General features: G+C 45.1%; 1 protein-coding gene across 1 annotated transcript in view; it reads left to right on the plus strand.

The window, feature by feature from the left end:
- Nucleotides 1-4590: 4590 nt before the first annotated feature.
- The window catches only part of LOC135525705 (cysteine-rich motor neuron 1 protein-like), a 208771-nt gene continuing 191179 nt past the window's right edge, over nt 4591-22182 (plus strand). The window contains exon 1 of the mRNA XM_064953494.1: nt 4591-4927. Coding sequence (XP_064809566.1) covers nt 4627-4927 — 301 coding nt within the window. The 5' untranslated portion in view covers nt 4591-4626. The remainder of the gene's footprint in view (nt 4928-22182) is intronic.

Genomic DNA, 22182 nt, shown 5'->3' on the forward strand with positions numbered 1-22182 from the left:
CTCTGAGAGCGATAAGTAGATCAGTGAGCGGAAGTATAGGGTATAAATAAAGCTAGAGGACATTGTACTTAGGGGAGATCCCTCAGAACTGCCTCCTGGAATGAAAGCCTGTCATCCCGTGGTTTGTTTTAAAGCCCAAGCAGCCACAGAACCACGGAAACCTGACAGTTCTTGGAAGGGGGAATAAAAAAGAGGAGCAAAAAAGAGCAAAAAAGATAGTGGTTTATTGATCCAAAAAAAAGGCCTTTCACCCCATCAACGCTGAGGTCCCCTCTGACTTGCCTCCAGGGATATAGATGTCCAGCTCATACATGGTCAAATACAATGGAATCAAGGGAAAGGGTGATAGCCGGCTCCATTTTACCACCACTTGCCCGACTGTCACAGATAAAAGATAGAAGAGTGCCCTGAATAAGATGAGCACATCCAGAAGAAATGACAAGATCAGTAGCTAAGTAGTCTGGGAATATATGACCGCAAAAGCTCTTGGGTCTTGGCTACCGTAGATGTTTTTAAACTGAAAACCTTGGTGGTACAGGCTGTAAAAGTTGTGTTCTTCAGGCTTTCAAAGATGCTTTTTATTTTACACAAAGCAATAGATGCTGCTAAAAACACCTAAGCGTGTCTCCACACTAAGTGTTAGACAAAGCAACAAAAGGACAATAATGCTGACAAAAAAGGTGTGGGGGCCTAGTATTGACTCCATGCACAACACAATTAAGGTCATTAGGATCCTATACTACAATGCAGATAGATTTCAGCGCTACTGACAATGCTGTGGTATGCTAACACAAAATGCTTTCTTCTCTACCACACAGTCAATGACCATGGTGAATCTCTGATGATTTTGTCTTCTAACAAGTATTGTTTTAATTACTTATAAATAGTGTTTTTATATAATGGCATAATGGTTTAGTGACTTGTTGAATGAATTAGAGAATACATTATTCCATCGTTATCACGAGGGAAGGAATCCATCATTTGTCTTCTTGAGTATCCAATGCCTAATGTTTAAAAGACCACATGCACGTGACCTTTGCCATGTCAACTTAAAGTGTAGGGGAATCAACCAAACCCATCCCTAGACAATAACACTTGGATCAATAATCACGTTGAGCTGTTATAATGTGAATTGTGTTTATCAACCATGTTATTAATGAAAATTGCTTTGCTTCACACCGATCAGGCTCCATAGCAAAATGTGTCTGTACTTATTCATTTTCCACATCCCCTAAAGTATATTACAATTACCCCATTAATTTATCTCAAAAGGCATTTATCAAATAATGAAACACACATTTGCCTTTTACCTGATTGATGTTGAGAATAAAAAACTATTGTAGCCTATATTTGGATAATTTGTCTAGTGAACAAAATAATTTGGTTCTTGGCTCCAAGATTAATATTTGGGTTTGGTCATTATGAATTATGAATAGTGCCTACATATTAAATAAACTGGCTACATTGTTTTTGTAATAAGCCTTTCCAAAACGACTAGTTGATAGTCAAGTCCACTATTTACACTTCAAATCAAATCAAATCAAATGTATTTGTCACATGCTCCGAATCAAATAAAATCCAATTTTATTAGTCACATGCGCAGAATACAACAGGTGTAGACTTTACAGTAAAATGCTTACTTACGAGCCCCTAACCAACAATGCAGTTAAAAAAAAAATCTGAGTAAGAATAAGAAATAAAAGTAACTAGTAATTAAAGAGCAGCAGTAAAATAACAATAGTGAGACTATACACAGGGGGGGTACCGGTAGAGAGTCAATGTGCGGGGGCACCGGTTAGTGAGGTAATATGTACACGTAGGTGGGGGGGGGGGCAATGCAAATAGTCTGGGAAGCCATTTGATTAGATGTTCAGGAGTCTTATGTCTTGGGGGTAGAAGCTGTTAAGAAGCCTTTTGGACATAGACTTGGTGCTCCGGTACCGCTTGCCGTGTGGTAACAGAGAGAACAGTCTATGACTAGGGTGGCTGGAGTCTTTGACAATTTTTAGGGCCTTCCTCTGACACCGCCTGGTGTAGAGGTCCTTGATGGCAGGAAGCTTGGCCCCAGTGATGTACTGGGCCGTTCGCACTACCCTCTGTAGTGCCTTGTGGTCGGAGGTCAAGCAGTTGCCATACCAGGCAGTGATGCAACTAGTCAGGATGCTCTTGATGGTGCAGGTGTAGAACCTTTCGAAGATCTGAGGGCCCATGCCAAAGCTTTTCAGTCTCCTGAGGAGGAAGAGGTTTTGTCGTGCCCTCTTCATGACTGACTTGGTGTGTTTGGACCATGTTAGTTTGTTGGTGATGTGGACACCAAGGAACTTGAAGCTCCACTACAGCCCCATCGATGAGAATGGAGGCGTGCTCAGTCCTCTTTTTCCTGGGGTCCACAATCATCTCCTATAACTTGATCACATTGAGGGAGAGGATGTTGCCCTGGCACCACAAGGCCAGGTCTCTGACCTCCTACCTATAAGCTGTCTCGTTGTTGTCGGTGATCAGGCCTACCACTGTTGTGTCATCGGCAAACTTAATGATGTTGTTGGAGTCGTGCCATGCCGTGCAGTCACGAGTGAACAGGGAGTACAGGAGGGGACTGAGCATGCACCCGAGGGACCCCTGTGTTGAGGCGCAGCATGGCGGATGTGTTGTTACCTACCCTTACCACCTGGGGGCGGCCCGTCAGGAAGTCCAAGATCCAGTTGCAAAGGGAGGTGTTTAGTCTCAGGGTCCTTAGATTATTGATGAGCTTTGAGGGCACTATGGTGTTGAACGCTGAGCTGTAGTCAATGAATAGCATTCTCACATAGGTGTTCCTTTTGTCCAGGTGGGATAGGGCAGTGTGGAGTGCAATAGAGATTGCATCATCTTTGGATCTGTTAGGGCAGTATGCAAATTGGAATGGGTCTAGGGTTTCTGGGATAATGGTGTTGATGTGAGCCATGACCAGCCTTTCAAAGCACTTCATGGCTACAGACGTGAGTGCTGCAGTCGGCAGTCATTTAGGCAGGTTACCTTAGTGTTCTTGGGCACAGGGACTATGGTGTTCTGTTTAAAACATGCTGGTATTACAGACTCGGACTGGGAGAGGTTGAAAATGTCAGTGAAGACACTTGCCAGTTGGTCAGAGCATGCTCGCAGTATACGTCCTGGTAATCCGTCTGGTCCTGCGACCTTGTGAATGTTGACCTGTTTAAAGGTCTTACTCACATCGGCTGCGCAGAGCATGATCACACAGTCTTCCGGAATAGCTTCTGCTCTCATGCATGTTTCAGTACTATTTGCCTCGAAGCGAGCATAGAAGTAGTTTAGCTCATCTGGTAAGCTTGTGACATTGAGTACAACAGGTGTAGACCTTACCGTGAAATGCTTACTTACAAGCCCTTAACCAACAATGCAGTTCATGAAATAGAGTTAAGAAAATATTTACCAAATAAACTAAGTAAAAAGTTCAAATCAAATCAAAATTACATGACAATAACAATAACGAGGCTATATACAGGGGTACCGGTACCGAGTCAATGTGCGGGGGTACAGGTTAGTCTAGGTAATTTGTGAAGTATGCACAGATAATAAACAGCGAGTAGCAGCATTGTTAAAACAAAGAGGGGGTGGTCAATGTAAATGATCTGGGTGGTCATTTGCATATCGCTTGAGGTCAGTGCCAACTTTTTGTGTAATTACAGTGTCCTAATATGCAGATATTCACTGTGTCGTCTCTTTTGGTCTAAGTATTATCCTCCCATGCAAAGCAGGACTGATTAACAGTGTAAACTGCTGTTTTCTTGAGGCCATGCTTGGACCAAACTACCTGCCCTGTTCCTAAACTACATTCCCAACCCGCTTATCACTGAAAATAATACGAAATGCTCTGAGACCAGGTTGCACTGACTCTGCGGCTTCCTGTGTTCCATATCTGGAATGAACTATCCAATGGAGCAAAGAAATGCAAGATGGGAGTGGTTCCGTTATGAGGTCACGGTGGGGGGGACTGAACTACCAAGTGGGCGCAGCAGCAGACGTAGAGAGCTACACTGGAGGACGATAACATGAGAGAGACACACTGAACCTGCGGTATCAGGAAAACATTTTGTTTCAATTAGGCAAAGCGAATCTCGCATAACAAAACGAATAGAGTAACCTATTGCTCTTCCACGAGAGGGAACGGATATATTATAGAGTCTTTCTGTTGCAGTTATGGACGAACTGAATAAGAAGAATTCCCTTGCTTTCTGAGAGCGAGACGGAGTGACTCGGAGGGGAAGGAGAAGGAGACGTATGAGTACAGTGAAGAAAGTTTCCAGTTCTTAAAGCAAACTGAAACTCACGATTTACAGTGCGTAACGAAGAAACCATGTATGGGATAGTTGCAGTTTCATGAGCATTTTGACGGATCGTTTCTTTCCTGGTTTACAAGCACCGGGGCAAAAGTTTCTCTAACGGAAAGTATTACAACCTACAACACAAATCTAGACGGTTTACCGGAACTTTGAGCCTATTTAGAAGAACTGCGTGGTGCTTTTCGCGTTGCATAGTTTAGCTGGGGGTTTCTACCTCGCTGGACTGGTGATTGGGGGTCTGGGGGGGGGGGGGGTGCGTTGTGGATATATATAAATCAAATTCTACATGGCCTCTGCCAGGATGTACCTTATAACGAGATTCATTCTGATCTCCCTGATTTGGACGAGCAGCCTGGCACTTTTATGTCTGCCGTGTGATGAGTCTAAATGCGAGGAGCCAAAGCATTGCTCTGGCGCGGTTGTGCTCGGTATCTGCGGCTGCTGCTCGGTCTGCGCCAAGCAGAAAAACGAAAGCTGCGGTGGTGTCTACGGTCTGTATGGGACTTGCGACCGCGGACTGCGGTGCGTGATCAGATCGCCGCTAAACGGTGGATCCATCACGCAGTATGAGGTCGGAGTCTGTGAAGGTTTGTATTCTATTTACACTCTTTCGTCATTATGAATAGAGCCTATGCTCTGTTTAAAAGTTCACAGAAAGCATGTCCATTGTACAAATGTATGGTTTCCACTTCGGCGACGCATGGCAGTCTATTATAAGCTATAGTCTCAAAATCAGATAGCGGAACACAATGCATAATAGGCTATATCATATAGAATGCATTCAAATGACTTGAAACGAATAGCAATGAGCAATGTTTGAGTTCTACAGAATGTGCACCTGGCATTTCTGTCATGATATATAATACATTCTTAGTCCTATTGCTCTAGTAGGCTACTAAAAGTTAGTACACAGTAATAGGCCTAATACTGTTGTGTTAATAATAATGCTGAACATTCGTTTATTATTTTGCGGTTACTAGGAAGTTGTTACTATTTTCAAAAGTGAATGCTGTTACTTTTCATGCTGTTTATTTATATAGTCAAGGTAGAGCTATAACTTGCAGTTGCATAAACATGTCTCTCCATGCTGCTTGTCTGGCGGTATGGTGGGGGTCTGGAATAAGAGAGATATTGAGCAAGCGAGATGGTTAATGTGTTTGCAGCATGTCGGTTTTCCAATTATTTAGGGTATCGCTAACGGATTCCTTGCTGTTGTTGGACGCGGTGCCAGCTCCTCTCTTTCCGCCGAGGCTTGTATGTTTTTCAATGGAATATCTGCTATGCAACTCAACATACGCTTCGGCCCGGTATATTTTACATCGCAACAAACGAATAGGACGTGCCCATCAAATAGGGTGGGCTACCTGAAATCACAGGTGTAGCCTATTATATTTTGTGGCTATGTAATGTTCGCAATTCGCGGTGACTCAATTAGTGACGCGGCTGTCTCTGGCTCTCTAGAATGCTGTAGTTTTGCGCAAGTTTATATAGCCAAATTGCACTTGTAGAATGTTGATGAAGGTGCTCGATTCCTTGAACATTGAAGAAAAATAAATATTAATCACATCTGAGAGATTTTGATTCTATATTTCATTCCTTATACATGGGATAATCAATATGTGCAATACAACCGACAAATTTCATGTGATTTCGTTGAAACAACGTGAAAAACTAATTGGATTTGCAAAACGTCATCAACATAAGGAAATGTATTTTTTCATCCAGCTTTTAACCTAAATCCAATGTCAGGGTGACATTTTCGTGGGGATTTCACGTTGAATTCACGTTAGTTCACAACTCAACCAAATGCAGCACTCCCTTTCAACTATAGAATCTGAGTGGAGAGGAAACGGATATAATGATTTTAAAGTGCAAATTAAATTGTATTTGTCACATGCGCGGAATACAACAGATGGAAGACTTAACAGTGAAATGCTTTCTTACAAGCCCTTAACCAACAATGCTTTAAGAAGTTAAGAAATTAAAAAAGTGTTAAGTAAAAAATAGATTAAATAGAAAATAGAAAAAAAGTAACAAATTATTAAACAGCAGCAGTAAAATAACAAGTGAAGCTACAGTATGTATATACAGGGGGTACTGGTACAGAGTACAGAGTCAATGTGTGGGGCCCCCTGTTAGTCTACCTACATGTAATATGTACTTGTAGGTAGAGTTAAAGTGACTATGCATAGATTATAAACAGAGAATGTGACGCATGTGATATCGGTTTTGTCTCACTCTGAATACTTAAATAAATTCAAGCAGACTGAATGTAACCAAATCAATCAAATGGGATTCATAATATCCTACAGCTCAAAGATATGAAAGCTTTTTCCAATACATGACAATATATGTGTGGCGAGAGACAACCTCTGACAGGACTACCTGGCCTGATGACTCCTTGCTGTCCCCAGTCCACCTGGTCATGCTGCTGTTCTAGTTTCAACTGTTCTGCCTGCAGCTATTGAACCCTGACCTGTTCACTGGACGTGTTCCCTTGTCCCGGACCTGCTGTTTTGGACTCTCTCTACCGTACCCGCTGTCTCTAACTCTGAATGATCGGCTATGAAAAGCCAACTGACATTTACTTCTGAGGTGCTGACCTGTTGCACCCTCTGCAACCACTGTGATTATTATTATCTGACTCTGCTGCTCATTTATGAACATTTGAACATCTTGGCCATGTTCTGTTATAATCTCCACACGGCACTGCCAGAAGAGGACTGGCCACCCCTCAGAGCCTGGTTCCTCTCTAGGGTTCTCCCTAGGTTCTAGCCTTTCTAGGGAGTTTTTCCTAGCCACCGTGCTTCTACACCTGCATTGCTCGATGTTTGGGGTTTTAGGCTGGGTTTCTGTACAGCACTTTGTGACATAGGCTGATGTAAAAACGGTCATTATAAATACATTTGATTGATTATGTAGTCCTATATGTATCCTTATTGTAGCCACAGACAGACAGAGTCTTGGAGGACGCCACAGAGGGAGACACGAGGAGTCATGTTTCAACAGGGGCAGCCATTAATGAAAACATGTTGATGAGCGTCTCAAATGTTTGGCCAGGAAGTAGCCTACGCAGTCTCTCAGGCAGGTGATGTCTATTGTAAGGCATGTGGATAAAACAGCAGCTATAGTTTGTCTCTGCAATAGTCCACTGGAGGGTTGAACCAGAGCAAAGTATGGAACACCAGTTATTGAAAGTACAGAGCATGACCTTCACCCCAGAGCACACCCCCCATCTCCAACCTTAAATGTTCCCCATTCCCCACAGGTCCTTTCCCCAACACATTAGAGCTATAGTCGCCAGCACCTCTCACCTCTAACCACTAATGTTCTCTAGCTCAGAGGCCCTATATTCACCCAGCACATCAGAGCCCCATAATTCACCACCACTTACATACCTGCTGCTGTTCATAGTGTCACAGAGGCAGAGCACACAATGTGTCATGCCTCATGACTGCTAATGTCAGCTTACTCATTTTGAATGATGATGAGTGTCACAACGACGCAGGCGGTGCACAGGCCTTTGTTGGTGTAACACAGGGGGCTCGACTCCGCCAGTCCTCCGAGGTACCTCAGTCTGATATTGTTATCAGCGGAGAGCGTCTCTCTTTACGCGAAGGGTCAGATTAAATAAATGCCTTTTAGCCCCTGAATTTATACCCACGCAGTCCCAAGCCAGGTAGATGTTGAAAGGATTCCGATCACATTTCCAAAACCAACAGATTATGTCAGCCAAAGCCAGTGACACTCACTGATCACTCTCAATTTGGACAATCACAACGGGTAAGGGTTTAAGTGGCTTACCCCGAGCTCACATCCAACAGATCCCCAGAACAGGTCCTGGCTTAACAGTTCACCTCTAACGGATATCCAGAACAGTACCTGGCTAACAGCTCACCTCTAACAGATCCCCAGAACAGTACCTGGCTAACAGCTCACCTCTAACAGATCCCCAGAACAGTACCTGGCTAACAGCTCACCTCAAACAGATCCCCAGAACAGTACCTGGCTAACAGCTCACCTCTAACAGATCCCCAGAACAGTACCTGGCTAACAGCTCACCTCTAACAGATACCCAGAACAGTACATGGCTAACAGCTCACCTCTAACAGATCCCCAGAACAGTACCTGGCTAACAGCTCACCTCTAACAGATCCCCAGAACAGTACCTGGCTAACAGCTCACCTCAAACAGATCCCCAGAACAGTACCTGGCTAACAGCTCACCTCTAACAGATCCCCAGAACAGTACCTGGCTAACAGCTCACCTCTAACAGATCCCCAGAACAGTACATGGCTAACAGCTCACCTCTAACAGATCCCCAGAACAGTACCTGGCTAACAGCTCACCTCAAACAGATCCCCAGAACAGTACCTGGCTAACAGCTCACCTCTAACATATCCCCAGAACACTGCCCGGCTAACAGCTCACCTCTAACAGATCCCCAGAACAGTACCTGGCTAACAGCTCACCTCTAACAGATCCCCAGAACAGTACCTGGCTAACAGCTCACCTCTAACAGATCCCCAGAACAGTACATGGCTAACAGCTCACCTCTAACAGATCCCCAGAACAGTACCTGGCTAACAGCTCACCTCTAACATATCCCCAGAACACTGCCCGGCTAACAGCTCACCTCTAACAGATCCCCAGAACACTGCCCGGCTAACAGCTCACATCTAACAGATCCCCAGAACAGTACCTGGCTAACAGCTCACCTCTAACAGATCCCCAGAACAGTACCTGGCTAACAGTTCACCTCTAACAGATCCCCAGAACAGTACATGGCTAACAGCTCACCTCTAACAGATCCCCAGAACAGTACCTGGCTAACAGTTCACCTCTAACAGATCCCCAGAACAGTACCTGGCTAACAGCTCACCTCTAACAGATCCCCAGAACAGTACCTGGCTAACAGCTCACCTCTAACAGATACCCAGAACAGTACCTGGCTAACAGCTCACCTCTAACAGATCCCCAGAACAGTACCTGGCTAACAGCTCACCTCTAACAGATCCCCAGAACAGTACCTGGCTAACAGCTCACCTCTAACAGATCCCCAGAACAGTACCTGGCTAACAGCTCACCTCTAACAGATCCCCAGAACAGTACATGGCTAACAGCTCACCTCTAACAGATCCCCAGAACAGTACCTGGCTAACAGCTCACCTCAAACAGATCCCCAGAACAGTACCTGGCTAACAGCTCACCTCTAACATATCCCCAGAACACTGCCCGGCTAACAGCTCACCGCTAACAGATCCCCAGAACAGTACCTGGCTAACAGCTCACCTCAAACAGATCCCCAGAACAGTACCTGGCTAACAGCTCACCTCTAACAGATCCCCAGAACACTGCCCGGCTAACAGCTCACCTCTAACAGATCCCCAGAACACTGCCCGGCTAACGGGACAACATGTAACAAAGAGCAACATCAGACTGGAGTTTCTCTGGAGGCTCTGGGGGTTCAGGGTCGTCCCACTTGGGATGAGGGCCCTGCTGTGGATGTAATTTATATTTCTTTCTGTCCCAGTTCCCCAGTTAGTGCTGTCGGATGGTCAGGGTCTCAGGGGATATTATCTACTCGCTGCCACAGAAGTTACATTACCGCCCAGGCAGCTGGACAGTCAGGCTTACAGGCAGCTCCAGCTTCAGGCCATTTCACTGCCTCCAGGTTCTCAGCACAGCAGCACTGCAATGTCCTTTACAACATACTGACTCTCTGACACCCTATCTGTCATTTCTATTTCTACATCCTTTTGCCATTGTATAGCTTGACAGCCATTTGAGTGAAAAACAACTGCAATGATTATTGTTATCCGACTCTGAAAAGGAGAACAGCACCACCACAAAAGTGTTTGTCGTCAGTCATTGACATGGTTTTTGAAGTATGTGGAATAATAATCTCTCATGAATATGTATGCATGTCTCACTGAATTATACATCTTTCACAGAATGTTTAGAGGAACAAGAGGAGGAAGGAATGAGTGTTTCCTTTTCACGCGGGCCTATTAATGAGGAAATTGTGATAAGGAATAGGTTCTACCCTGTCCTTGATGTTAACCATATTGGAAGTCATTGATTACGTGCACCAGTTGTTTAGCGTCTGAAAGGTCTGTCTCATAGGAATAGCTCCCAGGTCTACCGGGGGGCAATATGCAAATAATTAAAAAATATATACCATTTAGCAGATGCTTTTATCCAAAGAAACATACAAAACAATAAGTACATAACATGTTTGTGTATGTGGCAGCATTTGGAATCTAACCCACAACCCTGGTGTTACTACACCACCTTTCCCTAGCCTCAGTGTGGCTTACACAATAGGGTCTTCTTGAGGTTGTCTGTCACTCAACGCAGAGCCTTCAAGTGAGCCCAAATGGCAAAGCTAGAACTGTGAATGACTTTGAAGTGACACTGTTTTAAATAAGTGTGCCATGTATCCCAAAAGCATGATTTGATTTTATTTTATTTTATTAGGATCTCTTTTAGTCCCCATTTGGACTAATCTTCCAAGAGTCCTTAACATTAAAATTCAATTTATAATACAAACACACTTTCACATATAACACACTATTACAAACATACATAATACACCAGCATAATGACCCAATAAATACTCAATTAAAAAAAATATTGATTCTTCATCTACTATAGTCCCACAACATTTCTATATACTATATTTAAATTGTTTTTAAATAATGTTTAAACTTATATATTGAAAGGTTTCTAGTTTGCTCAGTTAATTTATTCCATTTCTTTATTGCTCTAAATCGAAATGTTCTTTTGCCCATTTCTTTTTTCTGTCTGGATAACGCATAGATGGTGGACAATCTATTCCTAGTATTTACGGAATGTCTGTCTCTTACCAACTGAATACCATTGTGAATAGAACTTGGCCTTTTTAAATGATGTATATTATAAAATAAGATAAGCATGTTTTTTTCAATTATCTTGTCGATTGATGACCAACCAAGAACAAGCATGGAGTTCTTTGCACACCACGGTGTCACAATATACCATTGTCAAATTGTTTGAGTGGCTCTTGGGTGTTGTCCCATTAATGTTCATGGTCTTTCAATGAGTAATAGGCTAAATAAACCAGATGACAATTGTACAATTACAGAAATGTTAAGTAATGATCATAACCAATGAGTCTATGAGAAAATGACTGGTTTGTTTCCAGCGTGGATTATCATTGTGGTTATGAACTCATCTAAAGATAATTAATCAACCATTGGACTGTGGTCAGTACAAGATTCATTGCATCAGTGCTTTTCAAATCTAAATTAAAGTCCCTCCATTGAGGCCCAGTAGCAGTGTTGATCAAATGTTGATTGTAAAATTAAATGTCATTGAGATAAGACCAGGGCTGTGCCAAAAAGCTAGAAAAACATGCACTCACTGCGTGCTGTGCAATATGGCTGGATCCCTTGTTTTTAAAATGGTAATGTGGCGAAAAGAATTTTTTTTTTTCTATACTGAACAAAAATATAAACGCAATATGTAAAGTGTTGGTCCCATTTTTCACGAGCTGAAATAATAAGATCCCAGTAATGTTCCATACTTACAAAAAGCTTATTTCTCTGAAATTCAGTGTACAAATTTGTTTACATCCCTGTTAGTGAGCCTTTCTCCTTTGGTAGATTAGCTCAGTTGGTAGATTATGGTGCTTGCAATTCCAGGATAGTGGGTTCAATCCCGGGGCCACACATACTTAAAAAATGTATGTATGCATAAATGCTATATATTATAGGTTTCACCCAGTGGAAATTATGGTCTGAATGGATTGGAGCCATGATGGCGGACTCCATCAAGCTGGGTGACACCATGGTGTGTCCCAAATGGTACCCTATTCCCTATATAGTGCACCACTTTTGTCCAGAGCCGTATAGGAATAGTGTGCCATTTGGGACACAGACCGTGGTCTGGATAATGTCCTCTTTGGCAGAGCCACTATGACATGATGGAGCAAGCTAAGTGATTATCATGGCTGTCTTGTTTCAAAGATAATCATTTTATGCAACAAAAAACAGTTTTGTGTTGTTATTATAGTGAACAAAAATATCAACACAACATGTAAAGTGTTGGTCCCATGTTTCGAGCTGAAATAAAAGATCCCAGAAATGTTCCATACGCACAAAAATATTATTTCTCTCAAATATGGTGCACAAATCTGAGCATTTCTCCTTTGCCAAGATAATCCATCCACCTGACAGGTGTGGAATATCAAGAAACTGATTAAACAGCATGATCATTACACAGGTGCACCTTGTGCTGGGGACAATAAAAGGCCATTCTAAATGTGCATTTTTGCCACACAGCACAATGCCACAGATGTCTCAAGTTTTCATGGAGCGTGCAATTGGCATGCTGACTGCTGGAATGTCCACCCGAGCTGTTGCCAGAGAATTGAATGTTCCTTTCTCGACAACTGCAGACCGACCACGTGTAACCACGCCAGCCAAGGACCTCCACATCCGTCTTCTTCACCTGCGGGATCATCTGAGCAGAGGGAGGGAGGGTGGGGGGGAGGGGGGTATTTCTGTCTGTAATAAAAAAGAAAACCAAGGTGATTGGCTGTGCCTGGCACCCAAGTGGGTGGGCCCGGCCCCAAACCGGGTGGGCCTATGCCCTCCCAGGCCCACCCATGGTTGCGTCCCTGCCCTGTCATGTGAAATCCATAGATTAAGGCCTAATTTATTTATTTAAATTGACTGATTTCTATGAACTATAACTCAGTACAATCTTTGAAATTGTTGCATGTTGTGTTTATATTTTTGTTTATATTTTTGTTCAGTATACATAGACATGACTGTCTTCTGTCAGGAAGATGGTTAAAATGTTGAGAGGAACTCGGACACGTATTTCTCTTGTTTTAACAGTTTACTCTTAGAATGTGTGCACTTGGCTCACAGAAGCGTATCTGAAAGTTAGCGAAGCTGGCTGCTTGTCAGACTGGCAAGCCTGATGCCAAATAATTTAGTGCTTTAAAGACAGCATTAAATAATTCTGAGTGACAAAAAAAACAGGAATCCAATGTAACAGAGATTCTAACACGAGGATAGAATGTTCTGTTTTTGTGTATGTTCTGCTGCTGTGGCATAAGGGTTGGAGAGGAATAATAATAATATATTTGCTTAGCTCACACCCTTGTCTAAGGCGACATGCATAGGTTAGATTTTTACTCTGTGATATTAGCCATTTATGCAGCTGGGTATTTACAAAATGAGATGAGCTCCACAAAAATCAATTCCCAAGAGCTTCCTGTTAGACAGATGACCACCTGGGACTTACAGACAGGGTTTTAAGGTGCAGTTCTCTAAATGGGGTTTAAAGATACAGTTCTCTAAACCAGGTTTAAAGGTTAGTTTCTCCTGAACAAGATTTAAAGGTGCAGTTCTCTAAACAGGGTTTAAAGGTGCAGTTCTCCTAAACAAGCTTTAAAGGTGAAGTTCTCTAAACAAGATTTATGATGCTGCTACTCTATGTTTATCATATATGCATAGTCACTTTAACAATACATTCATGTACATACTACCTCAATTGGTCCGACCAACCAGTGCTCCCGCACATTGGCTAACGGGGCTATCTGCATTGTGTCCCGCCACCCACCACCTGCCAAACCCTCTTTTACACTACTGCTACTCTCTGTCCATCATATATGCCTAGTCACTTTAACCATATCTATATGTACATACTACCTCAATCAGCCCGACTAACCGGTGTCTGTATGTAGCCTCGCTACTTTTATAGCCTTGCTACTGTATTTAGCCTGTTGTTTTATTTCTTTACTTACCTATTGTTCACCGAACACCTTTTTTGCACTATTGGTTAGAGCCTGTAAGTAAGCATTTCACTGTAATGTATTTGGCGCACGTGACAAATAAACTTTGTTTTGATTTGAAGTGTTACGATAACTAGGAGTGGTGGGTGGAATCAGGCGCAGAGAGCAGGGATCAGTCGTTTGTCAAATTTATTCACCAGCGCAACAAAAACGGTCACGCCAACACACAGGGCGTATATAAGTTGCCAGTCCAAACAACAGGACAGAAATAGTCTGGTGAATAACGACAAGAACAAAATAACACCATCCAACACAGAGTAACAAGAAACAAGCCCGCACAAATACCCAGCGGGGCTAGTGCCCTTAAATAACCTACAAACAAACCCTAATACAAAACAGGTGTACCCAATTAACCAATAACCAAAAAAAAACAGAAAGGGAATCAATGGCAGCTAATAGGCCGGCGACGACGACCGCCGAGCCCCACCCGAACAGGAAGAGGCACCATCCTCGGCGAGGTTCGTGACAGTACCCCCCTCCTGACGCGCGGCTCCCGCAGCTCGCCGACCCCGGCCTCGAGGACGACCCGGAGGACGAGACGCGGGGCGATCCGGGGGGAGGCAGTGGAAATCCCTCAAGAGGGAAGGATCTAAAATGTCCCTCCCCGGTACCCAGCAACTCTCCTCCGGCCCGTACCCCTCCCAGTCCACGAGGTACTGCAGGCCCCTCACCCGGCGTCTCGAGTCCAGAATAGCTCGTACTGTGTATGCCGGGGACCCCTCGATGTCCAGAGGGGGTGGAGGGACCTCCAGTACCTCACTGCCTTGTAGGGGACCAGCTACCACCGGCCTGAGGAGAGACACATGAAACGAGGGGTTAATGCGATAATTAGAGGGAAGTTGCAATCTATAACACACCTCGTTTATCCTCCTCAGGACTTTAAATGGCCCCACACACTGCGACCCCAGCTTCCGGCAGGGCAGGCGGAGGGGCAGGTTTCTGGTCGAGAGCCAGACCCTGTCCCCCGGTGCGAACACCGGGGCCTCACTGCGGTGGCGGTCAGCGTCTCTCTTCTGCCGTTCACTGGCCTGTCTGAGAGAATCCTGGACTGCCCGCCAGGTCTCTCTAGAGCGCTGTACCCACTCCTCCACCGCAGGCGCCTCGGTCTGACTCTGATGCCACGGAGCCAGGACCGGCTGGTAGCCCAGTACGCATTCGAATGGCGACATGTTCGTGGACGAATGCCGAAGAGAGTTCTGGGCCAACTCTGCCCACGGGACGTACCTCGCCCATTCTCCTGGCCGGTCCTGGCAATACGACCTCAGAAACCTACCCACTTCCTGGTTTACTCTCTCCACCTGCCAATTACTTTCAGGGTGATAACCAGAGGTAAGGCTGACCGAGATCCCCAGACGCTCCATAAACGCCCTCCAAACCCAGGACGTGAACTGGGGACCCCGATCGGAGACGATATCCTCTGGAACCCCATAGTGCCGGAAGACGTGGGTAAATAGAGCCTCTGCAGTCTGTAGGGCCGTAGGGAGACCAGGCAATGGGAGGAGACGTCAGGACTTAGAGAACCGATCCACAACGACCAGAACGGTAGTGTTCCCCTGGGATGGGGGAAGATCAGTTTGAAAATCTACCGAGAGATGGGACCATGGCCGTTGTGGAACCGGGAGGGGCTGTAACTTCCCTCTAGGAAGGTGCCTAGGAGCCTTACTCTGGGCGCATACCAAACAGGAAGAGACATAGAGCCTCACATCCTTAGCTAAGGTGGGCCACCAGTATTTCCCCCTAAGACCCCGCACTGTCCTATCAATCCCTGGATGACCCGCAGACGGTAGTGTGTGAGCCCACCGAATCAATTTATCACGGACACCAAGCGGTACGTATCTTCGACCAGTCAGACACTGTGTAGGCGCAGGTTCAACCCTCAACGCCCGCTCGATGTCCGCGTCCACCTCCCATACCACCGGGGCCACCAGCCGAGAGGCTGGAAGGATGGGAGTGGGTTCAATGGACCGGTCCTCGGTGTCATAGAGACGGGACAGCGCGTCGGCCTTAATGTTGAGGGAACCTGGTCTGTAAGAGATCCTAAATCTAAAGCGGGTAAAGAACATGGCCCACCGAGCCTGACGCGGATTCAGTCTCCTCGCTGCTCGAATATACTCCAGATTACGGTGGTCAGTCCAGATGAGGAAAGGGTATTTAGCCCCCTCTAGCCAGTGTCTCCACACCTTCAGGGCCTTTACCATAGCTAGTAACTCCCGGTCCCCCACATCATAGTTCCGCTCCGCCGGACCCAGCTTCTTAAAAAAGGAAGTGCAGGGATGGAGCTTCGGTGGCGTGCCCGAGCGCTGAGACAGCACGGCTCCAACCCCAGCCTCGGACGCATCCACCTCCACTATGAATGCTAACGAAGGGTCCGGATGCGCCAACACGGGAGCCCCAGTGAACAGTGCCTTCAACTGGTTGAAAGCTCCATCAGCCTCTGCTGACCACCGCAGACGCACCGCCCGCCCCCCTTCAGCAGTGAGGTAATGGGCGCCGCTACTTGGCCAAAACCCCGGATAAACCTCCGGTAGTAATTGGCAAACCCTAAAAACCGCTGCACCTCCTTTACCGTGGTCTGAGTCGGCCAATTACGCACGGTGTTAACGCGGTCACACGCCATCATCATCCCCGAACTGGAAATGCGATAACCCAGGAAGGAAATGGCTGGTTTGGAGAACACACATTTCTCAGCCTTGACGTATAGGTCATGCTCCAGCAGTCGCCCAAGAACCTTGCGCACCAGGGAAACATGCGTGGCACGTGTGGTAGAATAAATCAAGATGTCATCAATATAGACTACCACACCCTGCCCGTGCAAGTCCCTGAGAATCTCATCTACAAAGGATTGGAAGACGGCTGGAGCATGGGGTGGTATGAAAAAGCGATAGCCAAATCGGCATATTCTGGGGGAATGCGCACGGTGGAAACCTGGTCTGGACTCTCCACCGTCGTGGCACCGATGGAAACTCCTATACACCTATATGAACACTCGTCTGACCACCCCTTAAGAGCCCCCTGTTTCCAGGAAATAAGGGGATTGTGAATAGCCAGCCAGGGAACCCCCAACACCACTGGAAACCCAGGTGAATCAATAAGATAGAAACTGATCCTCTCCCTATGATTCCCCTGCGTTACCATGTCCAGCGGAATCTTGGCCTCCCTGACCAGCCCTGACCCTAACGGTCGGCTATCTAAGGAGTGCACGGGGACAGGTGGGTCTGCACTAACGGAATACCCAATTTATGGGCGAGTCCGCGATCCATAAAACTCCCAGCTGCGCCTGAATCGACTAGCGCCTTATGCTGAAGAGAGGGGAAAAACGCAGGGCAAAAAATTAACAAAAACATGTGACCAACAGGGAGCTCTGGGTGAGTTTGGTGCTTACTCACCTGGGGTGGCCGAGGAGTGTTCCGCCGACCATCTCGACTCCCAGAGGAACTCCTCCAGCACCGGTCCAAAGTGTGTCCTCTCCGTCCACAATAGGAGCAGGAGGAGCCCCCTCCTCTGATCCCCCTAGATGCAGCTCCTCCCAACTCCATCGGAGTAGGAGTGGGAGAGCTGGAAGGTGGAATTAACAGGACCCCTTCTGAACGCCCGCGGGCAGCTAGCAGGTTGTCCAATCGAATAGACATGTCTATTAGTTCATCCAGGGAGAGAGTTGTGTCCCTGCAAGCTAGCTCCCGGCGGACGTCCTCCCGGAGACTACACCAGTAATGGTCCATCAGGGCCCTGTCATTCCACCCAGCACCAGCAGCTAGGGTCCTGAACTCCAACGCCGAAGTCCTGCGCGCTCCTCGTCTCCTGTCTGAGGTGGAACAGTCGCTCACCCGCCGCTTTACCCTCTGGTTGGTGGTCGAACACAGCTCGGAAACGGCGGGTGAACTCCAGGTAATTGTCCCGAGCCGAGTCCGGACTGTTCCAGACAGCGTTAGCCCAGTCCAGGGCCCTGCCCGTCAGACAGGAGACGAGGAGGCTCACACTGTCCTCACCCGAGGCAGCCAGACGCACGGTAGCCAGGTAGAGCTCTAGCTGGAGCAAAAATCCTTGGCACCCAGCCGCCGCTCCATCGTACTCCCTCGGGGGGTATTGACGCAGTGCGCTGGACACAGAGGACGACGTAGGTAGAGTAGGTGGTGTCGGCAGTGTGGGGGCTGGGGTAGATGTCGGTAGACCACTCCTCTCCCATCGCTCCATCCTCTCCATCCTCTCCATCATCTGGTCCATTGCTGTATCGATCCGATGGAGGACAGCTGTGTGGTGATGGACGCGCTCCTCCATAGTGGGGAGAGGGGTGGTCGCTGCTCCTGCTGACTCCTTTTTCAGAGGTGCAGGCTTCTGTTACGATAACTGGGAGTGGTGGGTGGAATCAGGCGCAGAGAGCAGGGTTCAGTCGTTTGTCAAATTTATTCACCAGCGCAACAAAAACGGTCACGCCAACACACAGGGCGTATATAAGTTGCCAGTCCAAACAACAGGACAGAAATAGTCCGCCGAATCACGACAAGAACAAAATAACACCATCCAACACAGAGTAACAAGAAACAAGCCCGCACAAATACCCAGCGGGCCTAGTGCCCTTAAATAACCTACAAACAAACCCTAATACAAAACAGGTGTACCCAATTAACCAATAACCAAAAACAAACGGAAAGGGAATCGATGGCAGCTAATAGGCCGGCGACGATGACCGCCGAGCCCCGCCCGAACAGGAAGAGGCACCATCCTCGGCCAGGTTCATGACATGAAGATTTAAAGGTAAAGTTCTCAAAGCAAGATTTAAAGGTGATTTCTCAAAACAAGATTTAAAGGTGAAGTTCTCTAAACAAGATTATTTGAAGGTGCAGTTCTCTAAACAGGGTTTAAAAGTGCAGTTCACCTAAACGGTACACCATATAGTGCTGCCATCACCTATTAAAAAGGGCGACAATAGTCATGGCTATTATAGGTATTGGTTGAAGCTCAGTGTTAAATAAAATCTCCCTATCATCATATTTAAGCCAATATGACACCAATCTTGATGAAATTTTGCAAATCAACTTCATTGGAAGTACACAACACACTCCCGTCTCTCTTCATGAGCTGTCCGTCCATTACCGTGAACCACATACTAGATTTTTAACAGGGTTGTTAGCAACTGAGTTTTAATATCTTCAGGATCGGTGGGTCCCCTGCGATTAGCATGATGTTGTAAGTAACAAGAACATTTCCCAGGACATAGACATATCTGATATTGATATTAATCTAACTGCTGCACTGTCCAATGTACAGTAGCTATTACAGTGAAAGAATACCATGCTATTGTTTGAGGAAAGTGCACAGTTTTGAACATAAAAAGTTATTAATAAACAAATTTGGCACATTTGAGCAGTCTTGATTGCAAAATTTGGACCTAAAAAAAGATAGGAGTCACAAAAAGCACAAATTGAGATAAAAAGAATCACTAACCTTTGATGAGCTTCATCAGATGACACTCATAGGACGTCATTTTACACAATACATGTATGTTTTGTTTGATAAAGTTCATATTTATATAAAAAATATGAGTTTACGTTGGCGCGTTACGTTCACTAGTTCAAAAACATCCAATGATTTTGCATAGCCACATTGATTCAACAGAAATACTCATCATAAATGTAGATGATACTACAAGTTATACACATGGAATTATAGATATACCTCTCCTTATAATGCACCCGCTGTGTCAGATTTCAAAAAATCTTTACGGAAAAAACAAACCATGCAATAATCTGAGACGGCGCTCAGAAAAATAATCAAATTAGCCACCATGTTGGAGTCAACAGAAACCAGAAATTATATGATAAATATTCCCTTACCTTTGATGATCTTCATCAGAATGCACTCCCAGGAATCGCAGTTCCACAATAAATGCTTGATTTGTTCTATAATGTCCGTTATTTATTTCCAAATAGCTACTTTTGCGTTTAGTACACATATCCAAACGCTCGTGCATTACTAAGGACAAAAACTTCAAAAGGTTATATTACAGGTCGAAGAAACATTTCAAACTAAGTATAGAATCAATCATTAGGATGTTTTTATCATAAATCTTAAATAAAGTTCCAACCGGAGAATTCCTTTGTGTCTAGAGGAGCAACGGAACGCAAGTCGATATCATGTGGAATGCATGTGACCAGGAAATGTCTCTGCCAGTAACCTGACTCATTCAGCTCTTATTCAGTCCCACAAGATAGTAGAAGCCGTGTTCAAGTTTCTAAAGACGGTTGACATCTAGTGAAAGCCCTAGGAAGTGCAACTTCATTCACATCCCAATGTGAATTTGATAGGGCCTGGGTTGAAAATATACCAACCTCAGATTTCTCACTTCCTGTTTGGATTTCTTCTCAGGTTTTTGCCTGCCATATGAGTTGTTATACTCACAGACATCATTCAGACAGTTTTCAGAGTGTTTTCTATCCAATACTAATAATAATATGCATATATTAGCAACTGAGACTGAGGAGCAGGCCGTTTACTCTGGTCACCTCGAAAACCTTGGTAGAGCATGGATGGAATAGGCATTGTGTTGCTCATGAATTTCCCTTCTTTTCTGTTTCAGACCAATGCCTATTCTCACTTCAAACAAAGTTTTTTGTTTTTAATAACCACTATTATTGTTGGAGTAGGATGTCCCTTGGGCGTATCCGTACCTATGTAGGACATGCGAGGGTTAGGTTATTAAACAGGCTGGAGCTAGAACCTTGTTGTCGCACGTCCTTTTTTCGATCATACTACATGGTGTCAGAAGTGGTTTTAAATTCACATAAATGTGAAGGACATACCAAGTAAATCATACATTCAGGCTGTTTCAAAGCAGGGAGGGTACAGTGTTGGAGATAAAACAGCGCATATCATTATTTTGCTAGCTAACGAGCAAGGACTAGGTTACTGCTAAGCAACATGTTGCAAGAGGAAGAAGCTGGCTCTGGTGCAAACACGGACAGGCCAGTGGCTAGTGCTGACGGATTTCGCATTAGTCCCCCGGAAAATTTGGTTTGTATGGACATTCAAAACTGGCCTAAATGGATCAGGCGCTTTGAAAGATACAGGGTAGCATCAGGCTTAAACGTGAAAAATGAGGCATTTCAAGTTAATACACTGATCTACTCTATGGGTGATGAAGCTGAGGATATATTAAATGCTTCAACGTTGACCGAGGAAGAGAAACTTAACTACAGTGCTGTTAAAGACTGTTTTGAAACGCATTTTGTAGGGACACACAACATTATTTTTGAGAGAGCTAGGTTTAATATGCTCAAACAGGAGCAGGGTGAAACCACCAACAGTTTTATCACAGCTGTTCACAAACTAGCAGAACATTGTCAGTTTGGCGTGCTCAGGGAAGAGCTGATCTGAGATTGGATTGTAGTCGGAATAAGAAATATATCACTTTCTGAAAAGTTACAGTTTGATTCCCAGTTTACCTGGTCCAAAGCTGTAAACCAGGTTGGCAGAGTGAGACAGAAAAAATACAGCAGACGATACTGCGCGACAGCAGCTCCTTACAGAACGAAGAGAGTGGGGAAATACATGCATTCTCATACAGAGCTAAAACAACAGAGGGGAACACAGAACACAGACAGACGTGGAGAAAACAATCACAGACAGCACCAGTAGCTAGTTCAAGTGTTTGTCGCAAATGTGGAAATCCCCTTTCCACAGATGGAAAGATTGCCCAGCAAAGGATGCGGAATGCAGGAAATGTCACAGGAGAGGACACTTTTCAACTGTCTGTCAATTAAAGCAAATGTATGAGGTTTCAGAGGAGGTACAGCAGGACAGCATCTTTCTGGGAGAAGTAAAGGGAAACAATACTGGCTGGCATTCAGACATTAAACTCAATGGGGAGGTTGTGTCATTTAAAGTAGACACTGGGGCATCAGTGACAGCTATCCCAACTAGGCTGTATAGCTATAGCAGAGATGGCCCTTTGCTCTCTACAAACTAAAAACTGTACGGTCCCAGTAATAACATTTTACC

The sequence above is a fragment of the Oncorhynchus masou genome, chromosome 32 (assembly GCF_036934945.1).
Source record: "Oncorhynchus masou masou isolate Uvic2021 chromosome 32, UVic_Omas_1.1, whole genome shotgun sequence".
In the NCBI taxonomy this organism is placed as follows: Eukaryota; Metazoa; Chordata; class Actinopteri; order Salmoniformes; family Salmonidae; genus Oncorhynchus; species Oncorhynchus masou.